The sequence below is a fragment of the Astatotilapia calliptera genome, chromosome 19, assembly GCF_900246225.1.
Source record: "Astatotilapia calliptera chromosome 19, fAstCal1.2, whole genome shotgun sequence".
In the NCBI taxonomy this organism is placed as follows: Eukaryota; Metazoa; Chordata; class Actinopteri; order Cichliformes; family Cichlidae; genus Astatotilapia; species Astatotilapia calliptera.
Window position 1 is genome coordinate 15362188 of NC_039320.1, and position 16603 is coordinate 15378790.

Below are 16603 nucleotides of genomic sequence, written 5' to 3' on the forward strand. Positions count from 1 at the left end.
TGGATAGAATTCAGTGATAGAAATGAAAATTCAAGCATATTAATGCACCATCAATTTTAACCCAATAGTGCTGCTTGAAGCTTGGATGCACAGTTTCCTGAGCAGATAGCAGATAGTTCTGCATAGATGAAGGAAAAGATGATGAAGATGTTCAAGGAGATATAGAATAACATGGTGAGGTGCTGAAAAAGGACAATCCGTTACAGGTTTTTGTCACTTTAAGCCATTTCATAACGTGGCAGTATGTCTGTGGCGTAGAGGCTGCTCAGAATTCACTGCATCACTGCCCATTGTTTGATGGGAGGGTTTAACCAGAAATGACAAATGAATGATCAGTGTAGCTGAATACACAGTTATGAAAGCACGGAAGACTTAACATGCAACTTCTTGAATATAATCATGCCACAAAATATGATAATCACTTTCTTCTGCATAATCTTAAACATTATCCTGGTTTCAGGTAATGCACCTTTTTTACTTTTTAATTTTTTATCCTTTACTCACATATTTGTTGTTTTATATTGTTGTGAGATTTTTTGTTGACATTTTTCACAGGTTCCTCACTCAGTGACCAAGTCTTCCAGACTCCAGCTGATATGTATAAAAATCAAGGACAAAGAGCTGAAATCAACTGTGTACACAAGATAACTAACTATGATCGAATCTTCTGGTACAAGCAAACAGAAAACAGTCAACTACAGCTCCTGGGATACATGCTAGTAACCCGAGACGTATTAGAGCCTGGATGGATGGTTGAAATCAAAGGGAGTGCAAATAAAGACCAGACCTGCACATTAATAATAAAAGATCTCACCCTGAACAGCAGTGCAGTGTACTTCTGTGCTGCTAGTTACACAGTGCTACATAACAATAATACTCAATACAAAAACTTCTTCACTGTTAGTCTTCTTACAGCTCATAGCTGCTTGCACCTGTATTCTAACCAACATTGGTTTTGTGATTATAACCCAGTAAGGGAATGGGAGGTCCTTACTGTGAGGGAAAGCCTTTAACCTCCACCTACCATTATAAAAAGCAGGAGACTTAAATAATGAAAGTCTCTCTCATCGCATTGCACAATAACACTATGATTGCTCAACCGGTCATCGCTTTCATATTCTCATCTCTGTGGCTTCAAGGTACATAAACATTAATCATTTTTGTTCGTGTAAGACCTGAACACGTTTGCTCAGAGTATTTTTAATATTCATTTATATTTTCTTCTTTCAGGTTTTTCCCAGGATGTGACTCAATACCCTGAAATGAACTGGACTTATGTTAACGAAGCTTTCACAGACAAAGAAAGAAATAACAGTGTGGAACTCAAACACAGAAACACTATTTATTTTCATGAGGTGGCAGTATGTCTGTAGTATAATGGCTGTTCAGAATCCACTGCATCACTGCCCATTTTCCTGGTGGGAGGGTTTAACGATAAATGAGATATGAACGATCAGCAGAACTGAATACACAGTTATGAAAGCACAGGCAACATAACAGCTCTGTTCCTGAGTTTAGTTATGCAACACAACATGATGATCACTTTCTTCTGCATAAGCCTTAACATTATCCTCGTGTCAGGTAATGCACTCTTAACTTTTCAAGTCTTCAGTATTTACTCTTATATTGGAAATTTATTTCTGATGAGGTTTCTGATGTTTTTTGTTTGCTTTTTAAAACACAGGTTCCTCACTCAGTGACCGAGTCCACCAGGATCCAGCTGATATGTATAAAATTCAAGGACAAACAGCAGAAATCACCTGTTCACACAGTATAGACAGCTACGATGTAATCCTCTGGTACAAGCAAACAAAAAACAGTCAACTACAGCTCCAGGGATACATGTTAAAAACCCGAGACGTAATAGAGCCTGGATGGATGGTTGAAATCAAAGGGAGTGCAGATAAAGACCAGACCTGCACATTAATAATAAAAGATCTCACCCTGAACAGCAGTGCAGTGTACTTCTGTGCTGCTAGATACCACAGTGCTACATATCACTGATCCACAATACAAAAACCTTCCAATTGCCAGTTTTTATCTCTTACAGACACTTGCACCTGTATTCTAACCAACATTCGTTTTGTGATTATAATCCGGTACTAAAATGGGAGGTCCTTAGATTTATTTATAATAATAGGAGGAGGTTAAAGGTTTTAATTAACAACAGGCATTAATATTTACAATGTCAGCTGCTTCTCATTGTAGAGTTACGTTCACTATTGTTACGTTCACACTGCAGGTCTTAATGCTCAATTCCGATTTTTTGATCAAATCCGATTTTTTTGTCTGCTTATTCACACTACAAATAAAATGCGACAGCAAACGCGCTCTAGTGTGAACCCTCAAAGCGGCCCGCATGCGCAAAAGAAGATGTCACACACAACGCGCTCTGTTTAGACCCAGAGCAAACAATATTGTTTGACTGATGGCCCTTAATATAAAGACTTCAGACTTTACGTTTACCAATTTTTGCTTTAAGTTATTTTGTTATTTACATAATAATGTAGATAACTAATAATTATCCTAATTATTGCTGTTTTAGAGAGGAGCGGTGCTTCAAAGGATAGTTGCAGATTTCTGTCAGAATCTGCAGTTTATACAGTACAAATAAAATGTTTACGTTGTCTTCCCAACAGTTTCACTGACATCTACACTGGATGGCCAGGAAGCGTTCGCGATGTCTTATCGGGCGCTGATAATTGCTGTCTGTCTTGTGTCAGTGACGTAAAAGACGGATTTAATGCGACATGACCATTAAAACAGCAGTCGCTTTCTAAAACATCGGATATGTATCGGATTCAGTACCACATACGAAAGTGACCCAGATCGGATTTGAAAATATCGGATTTGTGCCGTTCACACTGTCATACCATGATCGGATATGGGTCGCATAGGGTCAAAAAAAAAAAATCCGATTTGATGCGCTTCCGCCTGCAGTGTGAACGTAGCCTTAGACTCCTCAAGTGCTTTTCACATTTGTTGTCTCATCTCTGTGGCTTCCAGGTACATGATTCATGCAAGAGATTTAAAAAAAGGAGCTCCCATTTCAGATAAAAATATGCTTCTCTTTTTATTAATATCCTCTGGAAGGCCTTTTGAGTTATTACACCACATCTACTGTCAAACTACTGAAACAGTTGGTCAGGAAACATCTTCTGCATCGAGTTAGCTATGACAACAATCATTTTAAAAGGAAATAAAAAGCAACTTCTGAGCTGTCAGCAACTTTGGGACTCACTGGTGTGGTCTGAGAATATTAATGCACCATCAATTTTGACCCAATGGTGCTGCTTGAAGCCTGGATGCACAGTTTCCTGAGCAGATAGCAGATAGTTCTGCATAGATGAAGGAAAAGATGATGAAGATGTTCAAGGAGATATAGAATAACATGGTGAGGTGCTGAAAAAGGACAATCCGTTACAGGTTTTTGTCACTTTAAGCCATTTCATAACGTGGCAGTATGTCTGTGGCGTAGAGGCTGCTCAGAATTCACTGCATCACTGCCCATTGTTTGATGGGAGGGTTTAACCAGAAATGACAAATGAATGATCAGTGTAGCTGAATACACAGTTATGAAAGCACGGAAGACTTAACATGCAACTTCTTGAATATAATCATGCCACAAAATATGATAATCACTTTCTTCTGCATAATCTTAAACATTATCCTGGTTTCAGGTAATGCACCTTTTTTACTTTTTAATTTTTTATCCTTTACTCACATATTTGTTGTTTTATATTGTTGTGAGATTTTTTGTTGACATTTTTCACAGGTTCCTCACTCAGTGACCAAGTCTTCCAGACTCCAGCTGATATGTATAAAAATCAAGGACAAAGAGCTGAAATCAACTGTGTACACAAGATAACTAACTATGATCGAATCTTCTGGTACAAGCAAACAGAAAACAGTCAACTGCAGCTCCTGGGATACATGGTAGGAACAAGCCCATTTCTAGAGCCTGGAGTGACTGTGACAATTCATGGGAATGCAAATAAAGACAAGACCTGCACACTGACAATTAAAGATCTCACCCTGAACAGCAGTGCAGTGTACTTCTGTGCTGCTAGTTACACAGTGCTACATAACAATAATACTCAATACAAAAACTTCTTCACTGTTAGTCTTCTTACAGCTCATAGCTGCTTGCACCTGTATTCTAACCAACATTGGTTTTGTGATTATAACCCAGTAAGGGAATGGGAGGTCCTTACTGTGAGGAAAAGCCTTTAACCTCCACCTACCATTATAAAAAGCAGGAGACTTAAATAATGAAAGTCTCTCTCATCGCATTGCACAATAACACTATGATTGCTCAACCGGTCATCGCTTTCATATTCTCATCTCTGTGGCTTCAAGGTACATAAACATCAATCATTTTTGTTCGTGTAAGACCTGAACACGTTTGCTCAGAGTATTTTTAATATTCATTTATATTTTCTTCTTTCAGGTTTTTCCCAGGATGTGACTCAACAACCTGAAATCAGATGGAGTTATGTTAACGAAGCTGCAGAGATGAACTGCAGCCACAAAAAAGATATATCTCATAACCAGATGTACTGGTATATTCAAAGACCGGGCGAGACCATGAGACTCATCGTCTACACAGCTTTGGGTGGGGTGCCCGACTATGGAGGGGCGCCTAAAAACAAATATTCAGCTCTCAAAGCAAAAGCTGAGAACGGCACTCTAACTGTGAATGATTTGCAGCAGAATGACAGTGGTGTGTATTTCTGTGCTGTCAGCAAACACAGTGATGTGATAAGTAGGAGAAGCTGTACAAAAACTGCTCAACAATTAATCTGATATTAGAGATGACTTGACTTTTATGTCCTCCAGTAGGTGGCGATGAAGCTCAAGAAATACTGACATCAAAACCTTTAGCAGCTGGTTTCAAGAGGAGGGCGTCAATAAAAGTGTGCATGGGGAAAATGTTCATATCACTCACTGTTCTGTGTTCAGACAGAAGCTCATCATGCTGACATTATTCAGTTTGTTTTGGCTCACTGGTAATCACATTTATCATCCAAGGATCCCTAATTATATTTAGTTTATATGCTGATTATTCATTTTCTCTGTTTCTAGGTGTCTGTCTGGGTGTAAAGGTTGGTCAGACTCCCTCCGAGTTCATCACAAATGTTGGATCCAGAGTTGAGATTTTCTGCAGCCATGAAAAGACTGACTACAGGGTGATGCTCTGGTACCAGCAGCCACCCGGAGAGACAGCTATGAAACTCATTGGGTTTTTAAACTTCCAAGCTGTCACATTTGACCAAGACCAATATAAAGATCATTTTGATTTTACAGGAGATTTGAGTGGGGATACAGCAAAAAATGGCTCTCTGATAGTCAAAGTGACACAACATGAGCACAGTGCAGTGTACTACTGTGCAGCTAGATATGCACAATGACAAAAAGATTGTCTGAACTTTACAAAAACCCCACAGCCTGGAATCATCAGTGGTTTGAAAAAAGAAAATAAACTGATTTGAGACACCTGTTTTTGTGGCTTTTGGTTTTTACTTTTGATACAGTTTTACTGGCTTATTACAATTTTACCAGACTAATGAGATTTCTAGTGTGTAATAAAAACTTAAAAGCAACCCAAGTTTTTTGGATAATTCAGGTGAAATAAGAGAATAGAGATTCATGCTGGAACTTAAGCTCACAGTAATTCATCACTAGAAAAACAGATGGTAAGTTTGCTAGTTTTAGTTTTACAATGAAACAAATCTTTGCATCTTGACATGACCAACAGTGAAACAGTGAAGATTAGCAGAACAGAAAATATGGATAAAGTTAAATAGTAAAGAATAAACAATAAAATATTCAGTTGTCGCTTGAATATACAGACTCAGAATTATTTCGCACAATTTTTGTAATTTTGTCTCTGTAAATCACCACAGTGGACTTTAAATTAAACACACACAAAAAAGATGTGATCAAAGTGCTGACTTTCAACTTTAATTAAATGGATTTAACGCAAGCACTGCTTTAAATGTTTATGAACTACAGCTTTGAACAGTCTCCCATTTTCAATACTTCACTGAGTAGTTGACTGAGAAGTAGTTTCATGGCCATGCCAGCCTGTTTAGTCAAAGTGTTGAACTGTATTTAGTAGCTTCAAACTCACAATTCAGTATAAAATCTAAAGCGATATCAGTGCAAATGAAAGAGGACATAATAAGGCTGCACCTCCGCCCCCACAGACCACCTTCATGTTGGATATGAATGAACATGTTGTTTGACATCAAACATGAAGCCTTTAAACTTGTTGTTTCCATCATCATTTCTGTTCTCTTGAATTAAATGTTTCAATGAACTGATGATGAGACAAACTGTCTGCAAAATTAACAAGCTGATTAAAGCTGTAGCATGTCAAACATTATATTATATAAAAAATTATATTTCAAAATAATCTGAGAAATTTTAAAACAATTATGACTGTGTACTTGTTCATCATGTTAACCAGTAGGAAAAATGACTGTGTTTTGCAGAACATCTGCCTGAAGTGGTGCTGCATCAAAATGCTGTTTGTTGCCAAACGGAAGAAATAGTTGCTAGTTCTCTTTAAGCTTGATTTGGTGTTTGTACCAATGTGATAGTTTTATTACACTGGGACATGATCTTATTATTATTGTAGAGTCTTTACCTTCTAACATGGTCACCAGTGTATAACCACAGATTAGAACCACTACAGGGAGCTTGCACAGTCCTGAGGAAATAACCATCCACATTATGATTTCTGTTACACATCTCTGTTCAGTTTAGGTCTTTGCCATTTGAAGTCCTGTCATAAGGTGGCAGCATGTCTGTAGTGCAGTGGCTCTTCAGAATCCACTGCATCACTGCCGATTTCCTGATGGGAGGGTTTACCCAAAAATTACACGTGAATGATCAGCAGACTGAATGTACAGAAGACATAATGTTCATGAATGTAGACGTGCAACACAACATGATGATCACTTTCTTCTGCATAAGCTTTAACATCATCCTCGTGTCAGGTAATGCACTTTAACTTTTCCATTTTCCAACATTTACTCTCATATTCCTTGTTGTCATTTTTTGTGATGTTTTCATTGATATTTTTCACAGGTTCATCACTCAGTGACCAAGTCCACCAGAATCCAGCTGATATGTATAAAAATCTAGAAGAAACAGCTGAGATCACCTGTTCACACAGTATAGACACCTATAATCAAATCCTCTGGTACAAGCAAACAAAAACCGGCCAAATGCAGTTCCTGGGATACATGTTGGGAACAAGCTCATCTGTAGAGCCTGGAGTGACTGTGACAATTGGTGGGAATGCAAATAAAGACCAGACCTGCACACTGATAGTTAAAGATCTCTTCATGAACAGCAGTGCTGTGTACTTCTGTGCTGCTAGATTCCACAGTGCTACATATCACTGATCCACAATACAAAAACCTCCTCACTACCAATTTTTATCACTTACCACCTGCACCTGTATTCTAACCAACATTGATCTTGTGATTACAATCATGAATAGGAGATCCTTGCTGTGAAGCAAAGCCTTTAACTTTCACCTACCATTATAAACAGTAGCAGGCTTAAAAATTTGAAATAGGTGCTATATCTCATTGTAGTCTCACTATGATTGCTCAAGTCCTCATTACATCACATTAATAATTCCTTACTGTGAAGTAACTGAAGTAATACCTGTAGCCTCTGTATAGGAATTTCTTTTATTTATGTATTAATCACATTATTTTACTGTATAGGGCTTTGGAGCGTGATGTCACCGGGGGTGGGCGTGGAAAGGATTTTGGCCCGATCCGCCATTTTGGGGGTCTAGTGAGTGATTTTGCAGAACTACCTTCTATCTATACAGATGCTATATATATTTGGCATTATTGCAGCAAACCAGCCTATGAAATGGATGAAACATCGTGACTGGGTTCCAGTGCTACACAAGGGACCTGCTGCAAACATACCACCATGCCAATCAGATTACTTCTTCCATGTGAGGGTGAAGAGGGGACCCTTCTGGATAAGATGGTGAAGGTTTGCTGCCGTTTTGATGAACAGTGTGATAATAAAACCAGGGAAGAATGAAACCTGCTCCTGTTAAATATTCTTAAGTCTTGTGCTGTTAAAATTTCTGTATTTTTTCCAAAAGATACAGTAAATAATGTTAGTAGTGGGTGATGTCATGTAAACACTCATGATTTTGTGTAAACATTTTGTCATTTGTAAACTATAAATGACATGGATTCTACATTGTAACTGATGTGATGTTCTATAAGGTGGTTTCAATAAAAAAAAAAAGAGGCAAAAATTAGTTTGTTTCTTTATTCAACTTTTGAACAGTGGTACTCAGTGAGTATATATTCAGTAAATGCAAATTATTTACATGACAGTGCACTACAGGCATAAATCTAGACCCCTAGATAAAACATTATGGGTCATTCCCACAACCCACAGCTTTACTGTGTTCCAGCAAAGTATCCAATAGCAGTGACAACTCCTCCACAGTAGCAGGTGGGATTTTTCTGTTTTGAGGACCCCTCCTTTTACCTGTCACTACAGATGGTCTGTTTAGGTTTTGATCAAGAGCCTTTTTTTGGGCAGCTGAAGAGGAGAAGTCTATCTTATGGCCAACCTCTGGCTGTATCTTGGTCATATTACCCAGCAAAACCCAGTATGCAGGTTCATCTGTAACAGTCCTTGTGCCACGGATCAACACTGTTGCTTCTACATTAAACAGAAGAGCAGCGACATGGCTGCAGGTCTCTGCGACTCCGGCCATACAGGTGCAGTGGGCGGCTTCAACCTTCCCTGTGATGCTCACAGTGACCCATGGCTGCAATGCTGGTTCATTCAGTCTTTGAGAGTGCAGGACCTGAAACACACACAGACAAAGTTCATTTAAAGACAAGAACTAATGAGCCAAGGCCGACGTAAATGTGTTTTATCTACTTTATCATAAATGTAACAAAGTGTTTAGAAAGTTAGCACATACATGTAATTTTTCATTTTTTTATGTATCCATCTATATAACGCTGCATGTTATATTCTAAATCTGCCTGTTCTCTGTCAGAAACCTGCCTGCAGAAAATGAACCTAAAGGATGTAATGCAAGGATGTCATCACTTTAGAGATGGAGAAAGCATAAAGTGACAATTATGAATCACTTAATATGATAAGGAGATTCTGCAGGTCATTGATCAATATATAAAATTAAAATAAATTGTATTTTTAGTGACACAAGATACAAACATGGAAGCAAGATGTATAATAAGGATTATTTATAATAAACATTAATAAATTAGTGCAATTTCTTTAACCATAAAGAATAACAATCCTTCAGGACAGTGTCACATCAGTGCACTGAACTCATTATGTTATCCACCTAACAGCCTCCACATGTTCTCACTGTCATTTCCCCTCATGAATGAATTTATGCTGCACTAATCTGAATGTTTGCAGGGAAATCAAACGCATTTCACTCGCAGTACTCGAGCTGACTTACCTTTGCTTGAATGACGACTTGTACGCGCTGACTCCACAAACAAGGTACGAGAATATGTCAGGCTACGTCAATAGCGGTTGGTCTTCAGGGTTTCTACTCCACGGCCTTATTTCATACGGGTCCACATTTCCAATGCACGCTATTTTCTGCAAGTACCGCTGCTTCGCCTCTGAATGAAATCGGTCTCTATACAGTTCATTCTCTTTTGAGCTGCTTTTAAGCATCTTTCTTGTAGTCATCGTTCCAACACAGTGTGTTTGGTTTGATTCGTAGACCCCGAAAATGGCGCTGCGCTCCCATAATGCATTGCGGTGTGACGTCAACTCCAAAGCCCTATAATGCCTTCGTGCCACTGGATTTTAACATGTCTCACACTCACACAGTACAGATGGTGGGGGTCTGGTAAGGAAGTTGGGGGGGGGAGCAGACAACGCCACAGGAAGAATCTTTTGTCTCTTCGAGGACTCTGGGAGGTAGCAAGGGAGTGTGAACCTTAAGGTGTGAAACAGCTGTGTACTGCCTTTTGTTCCTGAAGAAGGTATTTAACTGAGAGCCATGTTAGGCTCGGGTGAGACTCTGCTGACCGTCTGCCCCGCGATCATGCAGGCTTTCCACCAAGCTTGGTTTTTCTGTTCTTTGTGTTTTGATTAAAGAATGTTAGCTACCGCTCACCGCTTGTCTGCAGGCTTTATTTAATGGAAAACTTCCACAACACCTCCACCTATAAATAGCAGCTGCATCTCCTTGTAGATTATCACTATGATTGCTGTGCTCATAATGTTTGTTGTCTCATCTCTGTGGCTGCAACTTATAATATTTATCATTATAAGTCTCCCCCCCCCCAAAAAAAAAAAGAATGTTACAGACACTCAGTTTTTTGTCTTCAGACAGGAGCTCATCATGCTGACGTCAGTTTGTTTTGGTCTATTGGTAATCAAATTCATCATTTAGGAGTCCCACTTCATGTCATCACTGTAGAATATTAATTTTCTCTCATTTTAACTTTTGAAGTTTCCCAAGCACCTCTGAAATTTTTCAGAACAGTATGAGACAAACCCAGCTGGTCTGCAGCCATGGAAAATCATGCTCATGCTACAGAAGACCAAGCTCTGAAATACATTGCTGCTATAGTCCAAAGACAATGAGGAACTGTTGGAGAAACACTTCAATATTACTGGAGATTTGAGAGCAGAGAAAGAAAAGAACGCATCTCAGTTTATTGTTGATCTAAAGGCACCTGAGCACAATGCAGTATAGTACTGTGCAGCTAGCTATGCACAATGAAAGGAAAACCCCTCCCCTTGAAACAAAACAGAACCATTAATAAAAGTGGATGTTTTAAACTGAAGCTACTCCTCCCACCTCTTGGTTAGATCCCAGCCAGTATAGTGTTTTACTTCACTTTACTTTTAAACTTTAAGAAAGATCAGTGGGGGTTTGACATCAAATTGTAGTAATTTAAATCCCTAAAAATCTTAAACATCTTTATCAGCAAAGTGTCAGCATGATTCATCATCTCTTCTTCTGGTGCCTGACAGGTAATAATGCCTTGTTTGCACACAATAAGCCCTTCAGAAAGTGGAATTTCTTTCCTTAAATGTCTAATCTCCTTTTATTTAAATGCAATCTTTTGTCATTCTCTATTCAGGTGTCTGTCTGGGTATTGAGGTTCGTCAGTTTCCCTCTGGGGTCATCACTGATGTCGGATCCAAAGTGGAGATTCTCTGCAGCCATGAAAAGACTGACTACAGGGTGATGCTCTGGTACCAGCAGCCACCCGGAGAGACAGCTATGAAACTCATTGGGTTTTTACAGTACCAAGTTGTCACATTTGATGAAGACCAATATAAAGATCATTTCGAAACACAGCAAAAAATGGCTCTCTGATAGTCAAAGTGACACAAAAAGAGCACAGTGCAGTGTACTACTGTGCAGCTAGAGAAGCACAGTGGCAAAAAGTCCCTCTGAACTCTACAAAAACTCCACATTCATTCTCAAACACCTGCATTAGCTGTTGTTTTGTGGTTCGATTGATTTGTACAAAACTGTACTGATATACCCCTGTTTCTAATATCTTTTAAGAATGCATGTTATTTAGAGTAAGTACTTTTTACATTAACAGGAAGAAACCTGCAAATAGCAACGAATTTGAGAAGCTTTGCTTTATTTGACTCAAAACAGCACACATGCTCTTCCTGACCTTTTTTTTTTTTTTTTTTTTTTTTTTTACTATTAACGCTTGCAGTCCCTTTTGAACTCACCACCAGACCTCCCTCTCCCCCTCACCACACACACTCACACAATCTGTTAACTGACTCTTTTGCACTTTACACACCACTACCTCTGGTGTGTAAACCACTGCTGCTCTATGGACAATCTTTTTTGCTCTGGGTTTACAAGCTGCTACACTGGTCACTTTAAACCACTCCAAATTATAAATTGTAAACTGTAAATTCTAATTGTAACTCTTAAGCGTATATTTATTTATTTTCTTCTCCCTCCTTCTTTTATCTATTTATTAGCTCGTTTTTACACTGATGTAACCGGAGCCTCGTCGTCTCGTCTCTCTGTATGCTGCATTGGATACAGCAGAGATGACAAAGTTTACTTTGACTTTTGTGGTACTAAGAGTTGCAAAGACCTCTTTATGCAGTGACCTTAGTACGTAAAATACTACAATTCACAAATCTTAAAGGCTGCGCAATGTATCTAATCATAAATTCTAGATATTATTCAGGCAAAGATGAATTAGATTTTTTTTTAACACCACATATAGTAAAGACAACCAGTACATCTTTCAGTGCGCCACTTTTACTCGAGTGGCTCAGAAACACTCACAGAACACAAATATTACACTTTCTCCAAGATAAAACTCCTCCCACTTGATATGATCAAATTCCAGTTACTTACACATACAGCCACTAATTATCAGTTTCTAATAATTTCTAAAACAATTAAGTTAATACGGACAAAATGATGCCTTCTTTCAATAATTTGAAATGGCATTCTGTATTCTGGATTAAATGCATCACTGAACACTCTTTAAAAATATATTTTTGTTGGAGAGACGTGTTCCATAAGGTTCTGACTTAATATTCTCTTACAAATTTCTTTTCAGCTCAGGTCTTTGCTATTTTAAGTCCTTTAGTAAGTACGTCTACAATACAGTAGCTGCTAAATTCACTGCATCGCTGCCCATTTTCCTGATGGGAGGGATTACCAAGAAATGACAGAAATGATCAACAGCTGAATGTACAGTTATGAGAGCACAGTAGACTTAAGAGGACTGTTCCTTAATCATGCAAAGCAACATAATGATCACTTTCTTCTGCATAACCTTTAACATTATCCTCGTGTCAGGTAATGCACTCTTAACTTTTCAGTTTTTCCACGATTTACTCTTATACAGCTTGTTTTACATTGTTGTGGGGTTTTCGTTGATATTTTTCACAGGTTCCTCACTCAGTGACCAAGTCTTCCAGACTCCAGCTAATATGTATAAAAATCAAGAACAAACAGCTGAAATCAACTGTTCGCACAGTATAGATGGCTATGATCGGATCCTCTGGTACAAGCAAACAAAAAGCAAACAGCTTCATTTCCTGGGATACATGGTAGTAAGCCAAGGAGCACCAGAGCCTGGATGGAGGGTCGACATCAAAGGGAGTGCAAATCCACACCAAACCTGCACATTAATAATAAAAGATCTCACCCTGAACAGCAGTGCAGTTTACTTCTGTGCTGCTAGATACCACAGTACTATATATCACTGCTCCTCAATACAAAAACCACTTCACTCTTAGTCTTTATCTCTTAGAGTTCACAACCACTTGCACCTTCATTCTAACCAACATTGGTCCTGTGATTATAATCCAAAACTGGAATGGGAGGTCCTTACGGTGAAGAAAAGCCTTTTTTTTTTTTCTCTTTCTTACAGGTCTCCTTCCAGCCTCATCCTTGACACAATTTGGCTGAAGTCAGATTATGGTGGGACCCCTGACAAAACAAAAACTAACAAAGTGGTTTGTGAAGGAGAGACCATGACCCTTATCGTCTACGTACACTTTAAAAACAAAAACTGAGCCAGCAACGAAATAGTTGGAAGTGGGGCTGTTACTGTGAATCATTCACAGCTAAATGACAGTGGTCTGTAGTTTTGTGCTGTTAGGATCCACAGTGACGTGAGAAGTAGGAGAAGCTGTACAAAAACTGACCATTAAACTAATACTAGAAATGACTTGACTTTTATGTCCTTCCAGTAGGTGGCGCTGGATTCAAAAAATACTTCATATCATGTATAGTTTTTCTCTCTTTCTAAGGGTTTTTCCTTGGATTTTCCAAAAACCTGAAGACATAATCTAGCTTGGTTTGTGTCCATGGAAAGTTAACTACACACTCATGCAGTGTGTAATCACAAAACTTAACAGCGTACCATACCTAAAGTGGTCCATCTAAAGGCACCTGAGCACAGTGCAGTGTAGTACTGTGCAGCTAGCGATGCACACTGAACTGAAAACCCCTCCCCTTAATACAAAATCTCAAAGTGATCAAAGAGGATTGTTTTAAACTAAACATACCCCTCCTACATGTAAGTCTATTTAAAAACCTGCATGTCATGTATAACTAGTCCCAAACATTACATTTGCTAATAAGGACATTTTAAATTAGCACATTCTCAGGGCAAATGCATATACAGTAGCTTAAAAGAAATACAAATAAACCTCTTTTTGCAGTCTTGAGGACTTACCCTTCCCTAAAGTCCTTTCATAAGGTAGCAGTATGTTTGTGATGCAGTTCAGAATTCATTCTAGAGCCTGCACTCAATGTGAAAACAGATGGGAGTGCAAATAAAGGCCAGAACTGCACATTAGCAATTAAAGATCTCACTGTGAACATCAGTGCAGTGTACTTCTGTGCTGCCAGTTACCACAGTGCTGCATATCACAGCTCCTTAATACAAAACAATCTCCTCATCGTTTTTAGAGCTCACATGTGTTTGCACCTACAGTGGGGCAAAAAAGTATTTAGTCAGCCACCGATTGTGCAAGTTCCCCCACCTAAAATGATGACAGAGGTCAGTAATTTGCACCAGAGGTACACTTCAACTGTGAGAGACAGAATGTGAAAAAAAAAAATCCATGAATCCACATGGTAGGATTTGTAAAGAATTTATTCGTAAATCAGGGTGGAAAATAAGTATTTGGTCAATAACAAAAATACAACTCAATACTTTGTAACATAACCTTTGTTGGCAATAACAGAGGTCAAACGTTTACTATAGGTCTTTACCAGGTTTGCACACACAGTAGCTGGTATTTTGGCCCATTCCTCCATGCAGATCTTCTCGAGAGCAGTGATGTTTTGGGGCTGTCGCCGAGCAACACGGACTTTCAACTCCCGCCACAGATTTTCTATGGGGTTGAGGTCTGGAGACTGGCTAGGCCACTCCAGGACTTTCAAATGCTTCTTACGGAGCCACTCCTTTGTTGCCCGGGCGGTGTGTTTTGGATCATTGTCATGTTGGAAGACCCAGCCTCGTCTCATCTTCAAAGTTCTCACTGATGGAAGGAGGTTTTGGCTCAAAATCTCACGATACATGGCCCCATTCATTCTGTCCTTAACACGGATCAGTCGTCCTGTCCCCTTGGCAGAAAAACAGCCCCATAGCATGATGTTTCCACCCCCATGCTTCACAGTAGGTATGGTGTTCTTGGGATGCAACTCAGTATTCTTCTTCCTCCAAACACGACGAGTTGAGTTTATACCAAAAAGTTCTACTTTGGTTTCATCTGACCACATGACATTCTCCCAATCCTCTGCTATATCATCCATGTGCTCTCTGGCAAACTTCAGACGGGCCTGGACATGCACTGGCTTCAGCAGCGGAACACGTCTGGCACTGCGGGATTTGATTCCCTGCCGTTGTAGTGTGTTACTGATGGTGACCTTTGTTACTTTGGTCCCAGCTCTCTGCAGGTCATTCACCAGGTCCCCCCGTGTGGTTCTGGGATCTTTGCTCACCGTTCTCATGATCATTTTGACCCCACGGGATGAGATCTTGCGTGGAGCCCCAGATCGAGGGAGATTATCAGTGGTCTTGTATGTCTTCCATTTTCTGATGATTGCTCCCACAGTTGATTTTTTCACACCAAGCTGCTTGCCTATTGTAGATTCACTCTTCCCAGTCTGGTGCAGGTCTACAATACTTTTCCTGGTGTCCTTCGAAAGCTCTTTGGTCTTGGCCATGGCGGAGTTTGGAGTTTGACTGTTTGAGGCTGTGGACAGGTGTCTTTTATACAAATGATGAGTTCAAACAGGTGCCATTCATACAGGTATCGAGTGGGGGACAGAAAAGCTTCTTACAGAAGACGTTACAGGTCTGTGAGAGCCAGAGATTTTCCTTGTTTGAGGTGACCAAATACTTATTTTCCACCCTAATTTACGAATAAATTCTTTACAAATCCTACCATGTGAATTCATGGATTTTTTTTTCACATTCTGTCTCTCACAGTTGAAGTGTACCTCTGGTGCAAATTACTGACCTCTGTCATCATTTTAAGTGGGGGAACTTGCACAATCGGTGGCTGACTAAATACTTTTTTGCCCCACTGTATATTCTAACCAATAATCTAATCCTATATTGGAATGGGAGGTCCTTACTGTGAGGTAACTGAAGTAATGCCTGAAGCCTCCAACTATAATTATAAATAGCAGCAGGTTTTAATTTTTACAGCACCAGCTGCATCTCCTTGTAGATTATCCCGATGATTGCTCAAGTGCTCATAACGATTTTCGTCTCATCTCTGTGGCTGCAAGGTACATGGACATATTAACTGTGCAATAGATTCCTAAGCTTTCATTTTTTAAATGTATTGGCTGAAGAACATTTCTCAAAGAATGATCAGAATTACTTTGGTTTTTTTCCACAGGTCATTCCCAGGATGTGATTCAATACCCTGAAATCAGCTGGCGTTTCCTCAACAAAGCTGCAGAGATGAACTGCAGCCACAGCAAAGATATACGTTATACTCAGATGTACTGGTACATTCAAAGACCAGGAGAGACCATGAGGCTCATTGTCTACACAGCATTTCGTGGGAACCCGGA

The 16603-nt window shown here is 39.3% G+C and overlaps 1 protein-coding gene across 1 annotated transcript in view; it reads left to right on the forward strand.

Moving 5' to 3' along the window:
• The first annotated feature begins 400 nt into the window (after window positions 1–400).
• The window catches only part of LOC113011536 (immunoglobulin lambda-1 light chain), a 47953-nt gene continuing 31750 nt past the window's right edge, over window positions 401–16603 (forward strand). Inside the window, 2 exon segments of the mRNA XM_075410359.1 lie at window positions 401–460; window positions 556–849. Coding sequence (XP_075266474.1) covers window positions 412–460; window positions 556–849 — 343 coding nt within the window. The 5' untranslated portion in view covers window positions 401–411.